Raw genomic sequence first — 15090 nt, 5'->3', positions numbered from 1 at the left:
TGATGTGGTCAAATCACCATATTATGGGCTCTTAGAGCACCATGCCAGGTACCTTTACTTTCCTTCTATTACTTGTTAGGGTTGTTTGTGTGATTACTTACTTAACATGATTCTCTCTCAATAAACTGTTACCTCAGTGAAAGCAGGGGCCATGTCCGTTTCTGCTCACTTTTCTTCTTTATTCCATAGAATAATGCCTGGCTCAAAAATAGGCATTCAACAAACATTTGTTCAGTTAATAAATAAAAGTTGGTATCAGGAATTAGAAAAGCATTGAGACGAGCATCCTGATACTAGGGACAGGAAGGGAGGCATTCCTTAGGAAAATCATATAGAAGTCTGTGTTGTAGAAGAATTAAGAACAGGCAGTTATTGACTTTGGAACCTAGTTTAAATCTAAAAATATCAGGAGCATTAGGGAATCCTGGGACTGAGATAAGCCAAGATTAGATGTGTCCTCAGAAGTAAAGTTGGATCAACAAGTTTTGCCCTTTACAATGGCAAGTCTCTAGCATTGTTCTCATTACCACTTCCTCTTACCTCCCACCTGGAAAACTGTCTCCTCTTGCCCGTGGGCAAGTCCTCTTTGGAGAAGATAGTTTCTCCCAGCACCTTGGCAAAGATGACTGACTAATTCTTCATGACACTAATTACTTTAAAATTCATCTAGATGTCATTTAGATACAAAATTCTTTTTTCCCTTGATATGTCTAGCATACAATTTTCAGCATGTCCTCACTCAATATTTCTTAGATATTAAATGAAAATATTTAAAAAGATAACCGTATTAAGTCCCATCATGATTAGGCAATTTTTTCATGATGAATTAAGATTGGGTAAGACATCATACTGATGACTTCTAGGTAGAATATACTAAATTTAGCAAATCATTGCCACCAGTGATTTTTTTTGTATTCAATAGAAAAGAAAATTGTATTTCTATTAGAGAAGTTTGATTACACATAGATAGACATAGCATTTGTAATCATATATATAATGGTAACTTACAGCTGTGGCTTTCACATACCCATATGCCTCCCAAAATACTTAGGTCTAATTAAAATTTGAAAGGAGCAAATTTAGGCTATTTAAGGTTAATCTGTTGCTTAATTTGTACTTCTTCTTATACTAAAATATAGATAATACAAAATTTGCCATTTTATTTTAACAATTGCATTTTTAAGTGTAAAATGCACATATCATCAAATGTACTATCTTAACCATCTTTAAGTGTACAGTTCACTGGCAGTAAGTACATTAACACTTTTGTACTACTGACCTCAGCATCCATTCACAGAATTCTTTTCATCTTGCAAAACTGAAAATCTTCATTAAACAACAATCCCTATTATCCCTCCTTTCAGCCTCTGGCAGCCCCATTCTACTTTCTGTCTCTGAATTTGACGACTGCATGACAACTGCATGCCTCATATAAGTGGAATCATACAGTTTCTGTCCTTTTGTGAATGGCTTATTTCAGCTAGCATAATGTCTTCAGGGTTGATCCATGCAGTACCATGTATCAGCACTTTCTTTTTAAGGCTGAATAAAAATGTATACACATTTTAAAACATATATACAACATTTTTAAAAATTTTTAATTTTTATGGGTACATAGTAGGTGTGTATATATGGGATACATGAGATGTTTTGATACAGGCATGCAATGTGAAATGATCACATCATGGAGAATGGGGTATCCATCCCTCAAGCATTTATCCTTAGTGTCACAAACAATATAACTATATTATTTTAGTTATAATAAAATGTACAATTAAATTATTCACTGTAGTCACTCGGTTGTGCTGTCAAATAGTAGAACTTACTCATTCTTTCTAAATATATTTTCATATGTATTAACCTTTTCCACCTGCCCCTCACCTCCCCCCACCACTGCCCTTCCCACCGTTTGGTAATCATCCTTCTACTCTGTTTAATTTTTAGATCCCATAAATAAGTGAGAACATTTGATGTTAGTCTTTCTGTGCCTAGCTTATTTCACTTGATGTAATGATCTCCAGTTCCAACCATGTTGTTGCAAATGACAGGATCTCATTCTTTTTTTATGGCTGAATATTACTCCATTATGTATATGTACCACATTTTCTTTATTCATCTGTTGATGGACACAGGTTGTTTCAAAATCTTGGCTATTGTGAACGGAACTGCGACAAACTGCAGAATTGCAACAAATCCCTATCAAAATACCAATGACATTCTTCACAGAAATATAAAAAAAAACCATCCTAAAATTTATATGGAACCACAAAAGACCCAGAATAGCCACTGGGTCTTCTGGGACCCAGTGCAGATATCTCATTGATATCCTGATTTCCTTTATTTGGGGTATATACCCAGCAGTAGGATTGCTGGATCATGTGGTAGCTCTATTTTTAGTTTTTTGAGGAACCACTAAACTATTCTCCATAGTTGTTGTACTAATTTACATTCCCACCAACAGTATACGAGGGTTCCCTTTTCTCCACATCCTCACTAGGATTTGTTATTGCTTGTATTTTGGATATAAGCCATTTTAACTGGGGTGAGATGCTATCTCATTATAGTTTTTCTTTGCACTTCTGTGATGATCAGTGATGCTGAATACCTTTTCATATGCCTTATGGCCATTTGTATGTCTTTTGAGAACTGCCTATTCAAATCTTTTGCCCATTCTTAACCAGATTGTTAGATTTTTTTTCCTATAGAGTTGTTTGAGCTCCTTACATATTCTGGTTATTAATCCCTTGTCAGATGTGTAGCTTGCAAATATTTTCTCCCATTTTGTGGGTTGTCTCTTCACTTTGTTGACTGTTTCCTTTGCTGTGCAGAAGCCTTTTAACTTATGTGACCCCATTTGTTCATTTTTGCTTTGGTTGCCTGTGATTGTGGGGTATTACTCAAGAAATCTTTGCCAAGACCAATGTCCTGGAGAGTTTCTGCAATGTTTTCTGGTAGTAGTTTCATAGTTTGAAGTCTTAGATTTAAGTCTTTAATCAATTTTGAATTTTGTATACAGCAGGAGATACAGATCTAGTTTCATTCTTCTGCCCATGGATATCCAGTTTTCCCAGAACCATTTATTAAAGAGACTGGCCTTCTCCAGTGTATGTCCTTGGCACTTTTGTCAAAAATGAGTACACTGTGGGTGTGTGGATTTGTTTCTGTGTTCTCTATTCTGTTCCACCGGTCTCTGTGTGTTTTTATGCCAGTACCATGCTATCTTGTTTACTATACCTCAGTAGTACAATTTGAAGTCAGGTGTGTGATTCCTCCAGTTGTGTTCTTTTTGCTTAGGATAGCTTTGGCTATTCTGGATCTTTTGTGGTTCCATATAAATTTTAGGATTTTTTTTTTCTATTTCTGTGAAGAATGTCATTGGTATTTTGATAGGGATTGCTTTGAATCTGTAGATTGCTTTGAGTAGTATGGACATTTTAACAATATTGATTCTTCCAATTGATTAACATGAAATATCTTTCCCTTTTTTTCGTGGTCTCTTCCATTTCTTGCATCAATGTTTTATAGTTTTCATTGTAGAGATTTTTCACTTCTTTGGTTAAGTTGATTCCTAGGTGTTTAACTTTATATGGGGCTATTATAAATTAAATTACTTTATTTTCTCTTTCAGGTTGTTGACTGTTGGAATGTAGAAATGCTACTGATTTTTGTGTGTTAATTTTGTATCCTGCAACTTTACTGAATTTATCACTTCTAATAGTTTTTTTTGTGGATTCTTTAGGTTTTTCTAAATATAAGATCATCTCATCAGCAAATAAGAATAATTTGACTTCTTTCTTTCCAATTTGGATGCTGTTTATTTATTTCTCTTGCCTGGCTGCTCTAGCTAGGACTTCCAACACTATGTTGAATAATGATGGTGGCAGTGGGCATCCTTGTCGTGTTCCAGATCTTGAAGGAAAGGCTTTCAGTTTTTCCCTATTCAGTATGATACTAGCTGTGGGACTGCCATATATGGCTTTTATTATGTTAAGGTTTGTTCCTTCTATACTCAGTTTTTTGAGGGTTTTTATCATGCAGGGAAGTTGAATTTTATCAAATGCTTTTTCAGCATCAAATGAAATGATCAGATGGTTTTTGTTCATTATTCTGTAGATATGATGTATCACATTGATTGATTTGCATATGTTGAACAATTCTTGCATCCCAGGGATAAATACTTGGTCATGATGAATTATGGTTTTAAAGTATTTAATATTACTGTATTCGGCTTGCTAGTATTTTGTTGAGTTTTTTTGCATCAATATTCATGGGATATATTGACCTGTAGTTTTCTTTTTTCAATGTGTCTTTGGTTTTGGTGTCAGGGTAATACTGGCCTCGTGGAATGAGTTTGGCCGTATTGTCTTCTATTTTTCAAAATAGTTTGGGTCAGATTGGTATTAGTTCTCCTTTAAATATTTGGTAGAATTCACCTGTGAAGCCATCAGCTCCCAGGCTTTTCTTTACTGTGAGACTTTTTATTATGGCTTCAATCTCGTTACTTGTTATTAGCATATTCAAGTTTTGGATTTCTTTATGTTTCAATCTTGGTAGGTTCTTTTTGTCTAGAAATTTGCTCATTTCTTCAAGATTTTCCAGTTTATTGGCATGTAGTTTCTCATAGTAGCCACTAATGATCCTTTGAATTTCTGCAGTATCAAGTGTAATGTGTCCATTTTTACCTCTGATTTTATTTATTTGGGTCTTCTTTCTTATTTTCTTAGTCTAGCCAAAGGTTTGTCAATTTTGTTTAACTTTTCAAAATGCCAATTTTTTCTTTTATTGCTCTTTTGTATTGCTTCATTTCAATTTCATTTGTTTATGGTCTTTATTATTTCTTCTAGTATTTTGGGTTTGGTTTGCTCTCTTTTCTGGTTCTTTAAGATGCATTGTTGGGTTGTTTATTTGAAGTTTTTCTTCTTTTTTGATGTAAGCACATATAGCTATAAATTTCCCTCTTAGTACTGCTTTTGCTGTATCCCATAGGTTTTTGTATGTTGTGTTTTCATTATCATTTGTTTCAAGAAATTTTTCAATTTCCTTCCTACTTTCTTCATTGATCCACTGGTCATTTTGGAATGTATTGTTCAGTTTTCATGTATTTGTATAGTTTCCAAAATTCCTCTTGTCATCAATTTCTAATTTTATGCTTTTTGTAGTCAAAGAAGATGCTTGAGAGTATTTTCGGTTTTTTGAATGTTTTAAGGCTTGTTTTGTAACCTAACGTGGTCTGTCCTTGAGAATGATCCTTTTGCTGAGGAAAAGAATGTGTCTTCTGCAGTCTTTGGATGAAATATTCTGTACATATCTGTTAGGTCTATTTGTTCTATAGTGTAGATAAAGTCCAATGTTTCTTGGTTAATTTCTGTCTGGAATATCTGTCAAATGCCGAAAGTGGGGTGTTGAAGTCTTCAGCTATTATTGTACTGGGGACTCTCTGTCTCTTTAGCTTCATTGATATTTGCTTTTATATCTGAGTTCTCCAGTGCTGGTTGCATATATATTTGAAATTCTCTTGTTGAATTGACCCATTTATGATTCTATTATTTTGCCTCTTTGTATAGATTTTGTCTTGAAATCTATTTTTCCTGATATGAGTATAGCTACTCCTGCTCTTTTTGGGTTTCAATTGGCATGGAATATCTTTTCCATTCCTTTATTATCACTCTATTTGTGTCTTTATAGGTGAAGTACGTTTCTTTATAGGCAACAGTTCACTGTGTTTTGTTTTGTTTTTAAATTTACGCATCCACTCTATGACTTTTTATTGGAGAGTTTAGTCCATTTATATTCAGTGTTACTGTCGATAAGTAAAGACTTCCTCCTGCCATTTTGTTATTTGTTTTCTGGCCGTTTTGTGGTCTTCTCTTCCTTCTTTCTTTCTGTTCTATCTTCCTTTTAGTGAAAGTGATTTTCCCCATTTGAAATGATTTAGTTTCTTGGTTTGAGGTTCCCATGAGCCTTGCAAATACTATCTTAATAACCATTATTTTAAGCTCATGAGGACTTAACCCTGTTTGTGCTAACAAACAAACAAGCAAAAAGAAAACTAATAAAAACTGTATGCCTCAACTTCATACTCCCACTATTTAACTTTTCGTTGTTTCTATTTAGATCTTATTGTACTGTCTATGTCTTGACAAGCTGTCGTTTTTATTTTTGATTGGTTCATTGTTTAGTCTTTCTACTGATAAAAGGAGTTTACACACCACAATTACAGTGTTATAATATTCTGTGTTTTTTGTGTGGTTATTATTGCCAGTGAGTTTTTTGCCTTTAAATGACTAGTTATTGCTCATAATGTCCTTTTCTTTCTGATTGAAGTACTTCCTTTAGCATTTATTGCAGGGCAGGTCTCATGTTGATGAAATATCATGACTTTTGTTTGGGAACATCTTTATTTCTCCCTCATGTTTGAAGAATATTTTTGCTGTTTATGCTCTTTTAGGGTAAAAGATTTTTTCTTTGGCACTTTAAATATGTCATGCTACTCTCTGCTGGCCTGTAAGTTTTCCACTGAAAACTCTCATTAGATGTATTGGAGCTCCATTGTATGTTGTTTGTTTGTGTTCTCTTGTTGATTTGAGGATCCTTTATCCTTGACTCTTTTGGAATTTGATTATTGAATGCCTTGAGGTAGTCTTCTTTGGGCTAATTCTGCTTGGTGTTCTATAACCTTCTTGTACTTAGGTATTGATATATTTCTCTAGGTTTGGGAAGTTCTCTGTTATTATTCCTTTCGATAAACCTTCTACCACTGACTTCTTCCTCTTCCTCCTGATTAAGGGCAATAACACTTAGATATTCCCTTTTGAGGTGCCTGTAGGCATGGGTTATTGTTTTTTATTCTTTTTTTAAATCTCCTCTGACTGTATTTTCAAATAGCTAGTCTTCAAGCTCACGAATTCTTTCTTCTGCTTGACCAAATCTGCTGTTAAAAGACTCTGATGCATTTTTCAGTATGACAATTGCATTTTTCAGCTCCAGTATTTCTTCTTGATTCTTTTAAATTATTTTAATCTCTTTGTTAAATTTATCTGATAGAATTCTGAATTCCTTCTCTGCATTATCTTGAAATTTCTTTAAGTTTCCTCAAAATAGCTATTTTGAATTCTCTACATGAAATGTCACATATCTTTTGTTTCTCCAGGATTGGCACCTGGTGCCTATTTCGTTCATTTGATAAGATTATGTTTTCCCGAATTGTCCTAATACTCATAGATGTTCATCTGTTGCTGGGCATTGAAAAGTTAGGAATTTATTATAGTTTTTGCAGCCAAGACTTGTTTGTACCCATCCTTCTTGGGAAGGCATTCCAGATATTTGAAAGGACTTAGGTGTTATGATCTAAGCTGTACCTGCTTCAGGGAGCACCCCAAGCCCAGTGATGCTGTGGTTCTTATAGACTCATAGAGGCCTTCTTGATGATCTTGGACAAGATCTGGGATAATTCTCTGGACTACCTGGCAGAGACTTTTGTTCTCTTCCCTTACTGTCTCCCAAATAAACAGTCTCTCACTCTGTTGTGAACCACCTGGAGCTGTGGGTGGAGTGAGACAAGCACCCTTGTGGCCACCACCACCGTGACTATGCTGGGTCATACCTGAAGCCAACATAGCACTACGTGTTGCTCAAGGCCTGCTTTAACCCCTCCCTGGCTACTGCCTATGTTCTCTCAAGACCCTGGGGCTCTACAGTAAGCAAATGCCAAAGCCAACGGGCTTATGTTCTTCCCTTCAGGGCAGCAATTTTCCCCAGGCCCTGGGTGGGTCCAGAGGTGCTGTCTGGGAGCCAGGGACTAGCATTTAAAACCTTAGAAGTGCACCTGTTGTTCTGTTGTACTGCGGCTGATCTGACACTCAAACCACAAGATGTAGTTCTTCCCACTCTTCTCTCCCCTTTCCAAAGGCAGAGGAACCCCCTCCCTCCATGGCCACCATCACCACGAAACCACAGTGAGTACTGCCAAACTACCACTGCTGTTTCCTTAAGACCCAAGGTCTCTTCAATTATCTTGTACCAAATGCTGCCTGGCCTGGGCCTCACCCTTCAAGGACAGTGGGCTCCCCTCTGGCCCAGGGCAGGTCCAGAAATGTCATCCATCTAAGAGCCAAGTCCTAGAATTGTAGACCCCAAGAACCTGCTTTGTTCTCTACCCCCCTATGCATGAGCTGGTACCTAAGGTACAAGACAAAGTCCCCTTTCCTTTTCCCTCTGCTTTTTTGAAGCACAAGGAATTGTGCCCTGTAGTCAACCACAGCTGCAAATGTGCTGGGTCTTACCTGAAGCCAACAAGTCTCACAGTCTCACACAGGACCCTTGATGTAGTACTTGGGTATCATTGCTGCTTATTCAGGGCCCAAGGGCTCTTCAGTTAGCTGGTGATGAATGGTGCCAGGATAGGGTCATTCCCTTCTGGACAAGGGTATGTCTAGGAATGTCATCCAGGAGCTTGGGCCTGGAAAGGGGCCCTCATGACTCTGACTGGGCCAAGCTAGTATCCAAGATGCAGGATAAAGTCTTCCCCACTCTTCCCTTTTTTTCTCCTCAAGCGGAAGGAAGGAGTCTCTTTTGGAGCCATGAGCTGTAAAGCCTGGAGTTAGGGAAGGGATAATACCAGCACTCTCTTGGCCACTCTGGCTGGTGTTTTAGTATGTTGCATGTCACCCCTATCCACTGTCTCTGGGCCCTGTTCAGCATTAGGACTCTCCTAGGATTTGCAGTCTTTGTGGTCTAGACTGTGTTTCAAGTTCATTTATTTAAATCCTCAGAGCACTTTAGCCCATGGTGGCAAGGTTTGTGGGAACTCATGTTCCAACTGCCAGGACTGACGATTCCGCTCTGGCTAGGGCTGGTTTAAATGTTCCCTCTGTGGGTGGGTATCAGCTGAGTTTGGTCTTGTTTTCCTTTCTGCTCTATCAGGACAGCAGTAAGTTCAATGCCTCACAAATTGCTGTGCTCTCCCTCCAGCACAAAGGAACACTCTAGTAACCACCCTACCACTGCCTGGGCTTGAGGGAGATATGGCATCACTGCTTAAGACTTTTTTTTTAATTTTTTTTTTTTTAGGTTTTCAGTGTCTTTTTCAGCGATACGAAGTTAAAACCGGGTACTGTAAATGCTCACCTGATTTTTGGTTCCTATGAGGGTGCTTTTTTGTGTAGATAATTATTAAATTGGTGTCCTTGTCAGAGGCTAGGGAAGGCAATTAGTGGAGCCTTCTGTTCTACCATCTTGCTCCACCTCCTCCAACATTTTCTTTGTCTACTTATACATCAGTGGACACTTGGGTTGCTTCCACCTCTTGCCTATTGTGAATAATGCTTTTATGAACATAGGTGTACAACTATCTCTTCAAATATCTTCTTTCATTTTGTTTGGGTATATACCCTGAAGTGGAATTGCTGAGTTCTATGGTAATCTTTTTTTTTTATATTTTTTTCTTTGTTTTTTGGAGAGTAGTTTTATTAGCTCGGGATATAATGGGATCATCACTAGGAGGGCAGGGTATTCCACTGGTTACCATGTGCAGCTGTCTGGGGAGCACGATAAAATTCAGTCCAGGGTTCTGTGCTGGGGAGCAGGGCCTTAAAAAGAAGGCAAATTGTCCAGGGAAGTAGTAGCTGTGAGGGTCATGGCTGGCCTGCTCCACTCTACTGCACTGAATCTCCTGATGCTTTTCAGGCTCCTGTCCATCCTGCATCTGTGTGGGGCAATGGACCATCTGGCCTAAAATTTTATCCTCAAGTTTGATGTAGGCCAGGCATTTCTGCTTCTTTCCACTGGACTTGACTTTGCACTCAGAATTCTTCTTCCAGAAACTTGTATACTGGAGCTTAAATTCTAGCCTCACAAAGGTTCCTGCTGGGAAGAGTGTATCCATAGCACTGCTCATATTGGTCTCCCTGAAGCCTCACTGCATAAGTGGATGCTTATGGAATTTCCCCAGGGCACCTGCAGGCCCTGCTCCTAGGCCCTTAGGAGCTCAGCCCTGCCTAATCCCATGGTGCCCAGCCATAGGGCCAGCAGGATCAGCAGCTACTGCATGGGTTTCCCTCAGTCACCCTGGACCTTCCTTCCTGCACCTTCAAGAAATTTCCTAACCTTCACCGTGGCTAAATCTTGGCCTCAGCTGTCAGTCTCTTCCTGGTCTCCTCCCCACATCCCTGCCCCTGATGCTCTTTCCTACTGTGGGGGCCTATTTTCACTTATGTACTTATTTTCTCCCTGGAATTATAAACCCTGTTGATAGATTGTAACATCCTTAAAGCCAGCAAAGATAAACATGTTTCTATCTTCATGATAATCAGTTATTATTTGGTCTACAATACAATGTAACATTTTTTAAATGTATTTTCAGCCTTACTGTAAGAAACAGTCCAATGGGAACTTATAGTTGTGTTTATCAAAAGAGTTTGTTGAAGGTGTTGTTTATTACATTACACAAGGATTTCTTCCCACAAGAAATCCTTTTTGCTGACTTTAGTGTCAAAAATGGATGGGCATGTTTGAGGTGGTGGATATTCCAATTACCCTGTTTTGATCATTATACTTCACATGAATGTATCAGAATATCACATGTATCTCATAAGTATATACAATTATTATATATCAATTTAAGAAAAAACTGGATGGACTTCTCTGAGAAACTGGCTTGCTGTTATCTAATGAATGTTTTAAACTATTAGTATTTTTCATTTGTATGAATTTTTTATATTTTCATTATTCTGGCTCCCACTTTATGACTAACCGTATCTTCCTTTAACCATATTTTTCTCATCTACTTTCAATTTGTATTGCCCTCCTGAATTGTGTGTGTGTAAACAATATACTTAAATGCCTTTTCATGCGAAGCATAATTTAAATAAAAACATATTAAACAAAGACCTTAAAGTTTTAAATGGAAAATAGAAAAACATTTTTGGTATAATGACTTTTGGTATGGTACAAACAAACAGTCTAGAGGTTTGGAAACCATCCTTTCCATTCCTCCCTCACTCCTAATTCTGCATAGTCTTTAAGAGCATGGATTTAGAGTCAGATGGACTTGGGTTTAGACCTTGCCTTACCATTTATAAGCTGTGGGATCCCAGGCATGGTCCCTAAATTTAAATTTTTTTATCTGTAAAATCAAGATAATGATATACAGTTCATAAATAATAGAAGGTATTACTATTATTCAGCATCAGTTCTTCTATATAGAATTGATATAAAACTATTGAAAGTGTAGCCTTTTTCAAAATAAATTAGGACAGAGTAAATGAGAACAGTTCCAGAAGAAAATTATCCTTCCTTTTAAAATTTTATTTGGTTTCCTTGAGAATCCTTGTGAAAACAAATCATATACTACTTGTTATAGAGCAACTACTTGCTTGTAGGAGGATGACTGTTAAGGATGCCTTTGAAGAACATAAAGAACAGGGGTTTCTAGGTCAACATGTATTATATTGGTTTCAGTGGTATCTAAAAACTATTTGCAATGTTTCCCCTTTCATTCATTCAAATGCAACTTCAGATTGAATGCCATCTGGGTACTCTACACAGTATTGAATTCATCAAGAGTATGCTAGCATGGACTTTAGTCCTTGGTAGTTTTAATTTTTTTTCTGGTAGGTCTAGAAGAGTGTGATTTCATTAGCCAATGTTCTATGTTATTCTTATTTTTCATTTTAATAACTGTATGTTTCTATCTCCATTTACTCATTTATTTTTGCAAGGGTATGAATCCACTTTATTGTTGAGATGTGTTTTTTGTTTTTTTTTTTTTTTTTTGGTCTTGAGATGGTGTGATATAGTCAAAGTAGGTTAGATTTTGGATCCTCTGGGACCAGGTTTCAATTCTTGGTTTTCCTGTCAGTTACTTACTGTGTACACTTAGAGAGTTACCTAGTCTCACTGACCTTTAGTTTCTTCACTTCTGAAATTGGTATAACAGTAGTCTCTTTGACACTACTTGGCATCTCTCTGTTTACTCCCATCCTCACCATTATCCTGTAATCTTCTAAAGGAATATTCTACATGCAAGGCCGTCACTTTCTCATTTCCCAGTCACTGCTCAATCCCGTAGTCTGTCTGGCTTCTCTTTGCATTATTCTAATACTGTTCTGGCTAAAATCATTGATAATCTCTTAACTCTCAGAGTGCTTTAGTCCTTATCTTACTAGAATGCTGTGCTGCATTTAACATTTGTCTGTCATGCCTTCCTTATTATTACCTTGTCCTCTGATCCATTTTTGTTTTCATTCTTAGATGCTGCTTTGTCTGATCAACCCTCAAGTTTTATGGACCACTATACCTTTCACCCTATACAGTTGAGGGAGATTGGTTCCAGGAACCCCCACAGATACCAAACTCTGCAAATGCTCATGTCCCTTATATAAAATGGTATGGTATTTGGATATAACCTATGAAATCCTCCTGTATACTTTAAATAATCTCTAGGTTACATATAATACCTAATACAAGTACTGCATTCCTTGAGGTCTGTGTCTTATTTACCCTTTTATCTCCAGCATTCACAGCAGTGTCTGACAAATAATTCCTTCATTTTTCCCCTTGTTCCTGACTTTGGAGTCTTCCTTTTAAAATATAAATCCTGTTTAGCTATGTGGCACTGTAATTAGTACCAACTCCATTTAGGTATTCAGCACATATTTGTAATGGTATCGATTTACATGTGTATTTTATTTACAAATATCTCAGTGAACTCTCACACAGATCCATAATGTTGTCTTATAGTTATTAGGCAGGGAGTCCCTCATCTTACTCACAGACTATTAATCTACCTGCATCTACATCCTGCATCTATCTGCTCCTTCCCTCCTTTTTCAATAGAGATGTACAGTTCTTATCGACATTTAAATATCTTCAAGTCTTAGCATCTTTAAGAAAGAAAAACAAACTCGATATCCTCTTATTTTTTTCTTCTCTTATGTAGCCTGACTGCTTTGAAGATTCCTCAACTCATTCGGTGCTGGCTTATTGCCATCACTGTGAAAACAACTCTCAGGAATGTCACTAGTGACTTTCACGTTGCTGTATCCAGTGAGAACATTTCAGCCCTCAGCAGTATACACATACTAATGGAGAATGAAAGAAAAAGCAGGTTGTATAGAGAGGCTACAAAGTAATTCTAGTTACTTTAAGGAAGTTTGAGAATATAGTAAAGACATCTGTGGCCTTATACTAGACCCTGTCAGGAATCACAGTGCTTTTAGGACTGACTCATTTTCTTTCTCAATGGCTGCATAATCTCTCTGTTTGGAAACTTGACTTCCTTTTGTACATCTTTTCTAATTTCGTCTCTGTTTTTTTCTATTTTTTTATAATTTCTGCTCCTCCATAACTTCAGCTGGAATGTAGCCCATTATAGCCTCTGGTCTCCCTCCTTGACATAATGAGGACCTCTTAGTTTCAGCTAATTGCCTCATTTTCTTGGTATTCTTTACTTAAATTTCTAGAGCGTTAGTTTTATTAGTCCAGTTCATCATTTGTATCAAGCCACTTCACAGATGATTGAAACCGACTCAATCTATAGCCTAGCCAATCACGTATGAATTGCCCCATGTAATCCTGATTTCTACTTTTAGATTTGAGTAAAATCCAAATTATAATGGATTAAGGAATGCATCACAGGTGAGGAAATAAGGGTAAGGGCTTGAATCCAAAGAGGGTGACAGACTAGTGAGGAGCACACATGATCAGTGAAATCAAAATAAGGATTTTGTGTTTTGTTTTAAGATGGCAGAGATTTGAACATAGAATGAGTCAATTAATAGAAAATAGTTGAAACAAAGAGAATTTAATTTTTTAGTTACTGAAGTCATCTTAAGGTGGCAGGAGATGGGACTGCAGAGTACAGATAGATAGATTAGCTTTAAATAGGAAAGACACCTCTTCCTCTGAAGTGGGGTTTAAATAAGAAAGTAAGAAGGTGATGCACATAAATTTAAAAATAGGGGAACCTGCCTGTTGGCATACTTTATGAAATAGTCAGCAAGGAGAACTGCACAGACGTGAGATAAAGATTTCCAGTACATGCTGAGGAAAATTCAACTAGGTACCTGACAACTATGAGTATGATGACGTGATTTTCTTTTTCACCATAGCCCATATGTAGGTTAAGAAAGGGTGAAGGATTTGGCTAGTTCAGAGTTAAAATGAACTTAATTTGTGACATGGTAGCACTAATGCTTGCTTCTCCCACCCTTCACGTTTGTTTGGTTTGGCCATGTTTTCATTGTGGTCTTTCATACTTGTATTTTGTAGGTCTTGATGACTGTTTGCAGCAGTATATTAAGAACTTTGAGAGGGAGAAGATCAGTGGGGACCAGCTGCTGCGCATTACACATCAGGAGCTAGAAGATCTGGGGGTCAGCCGCATTGGTCATCAGGAACTGATCTTGGAAGCAGTTGACCTTCTGTGTGCATTGGTAAGGACATAAAACTGGTGAAGAGGGAAACTTCCCTTTTCTTCTTTTGTTACTTTTCCCTTTTTTCTTCTCTTCTTTTGATAATTGAAATGCAAATAGAAGGAAAAAACCCTGATTCTCAACCAACTGGACCTGATATTTTCTTCCTTCCTTAAATTTTTATGATGTTAGTGCCAAATAACCGTTCCCTGTTTGTAACATCTTTTATAACAGTAAGAGTTGGGTATATCAAAACCTTAAGTCCAGAGTGTATGTCTCATAAACAGGACTCTTCATAGATGAACCACTCATGTGCTAGGCTCTCACACTTTGAGAAAGGAAAGAATATTGATGGTTGATAGTGTTATATACATACAGTCTAGACATTTGAAGTTTGACCTATGAACAAGGCTCTGCTGACCTAAACCTACTTAAAAGCATGGCATCAGAAATAGATGTCTAGACCACTTCTAAGTTTGAACCATATAGCTGTGGTGAATCCTTTCAGATGCTGAGCTTTAATCCCTGTACAGTTCTGGGTTTAAGCACCAGGTTTAAAGTCATGTCATTTGGATGCTTCATTACGTGATTGAGCTCTTCTGGAAGTTAACGCGGAAAATAAATTTAAACACCAACTTTTTTTTTCTGTTTATTGAGCAGTTCCTTAGTTGCAGTCCCC

General features: G+C 37.2%; 1 protein-coding gene across 8 annotated transcripts in view; it reads left to right on the top strand.

The window, feature by feature from the left end:
* LOC105478211 (connector enhancer of kinase suppressor of Ras 2) overlaps positions 1 to 15090 on the top strand; it is a 288198-nt gene that overhangs the window by 43565 nt on the left and 229543 nt on the right. For all 8 annotated transcript variants that reach the window (XM_011735341.3, XM_024791678.2, XM_011735340.3 and 5 more), the window contains exon 2: positions 14269 to 14432. In XM_011735341.3, coding sequence (XP_011733643.1) covers positions 14269 to 14432 — 164 coding nt within the window. The remainder of the gene's footprint in view (positions 1 to 14268; positions 14433 to 15090) is intronic.

Source organism: Macaca nemestrina, chromosome X (genome assembly GCF_043159975.1).
Source record: "Macaca nemestrina isolate mMacNem1 chromosome X, mMacNem.hap1, whole genome shotgun sequence".
Classification (NCBI taxonomy): Eukaryota; Metazoa; Chordata; class Mammalia; order Primates; family Cercopithecidae; genus Macaca; species Macaca nemestrina.
The sequence above is the reverse complement of the archived record's forward strand: the minus strand, read 5'-3'. Positions and strand labels throughout refer to the sequence as shown.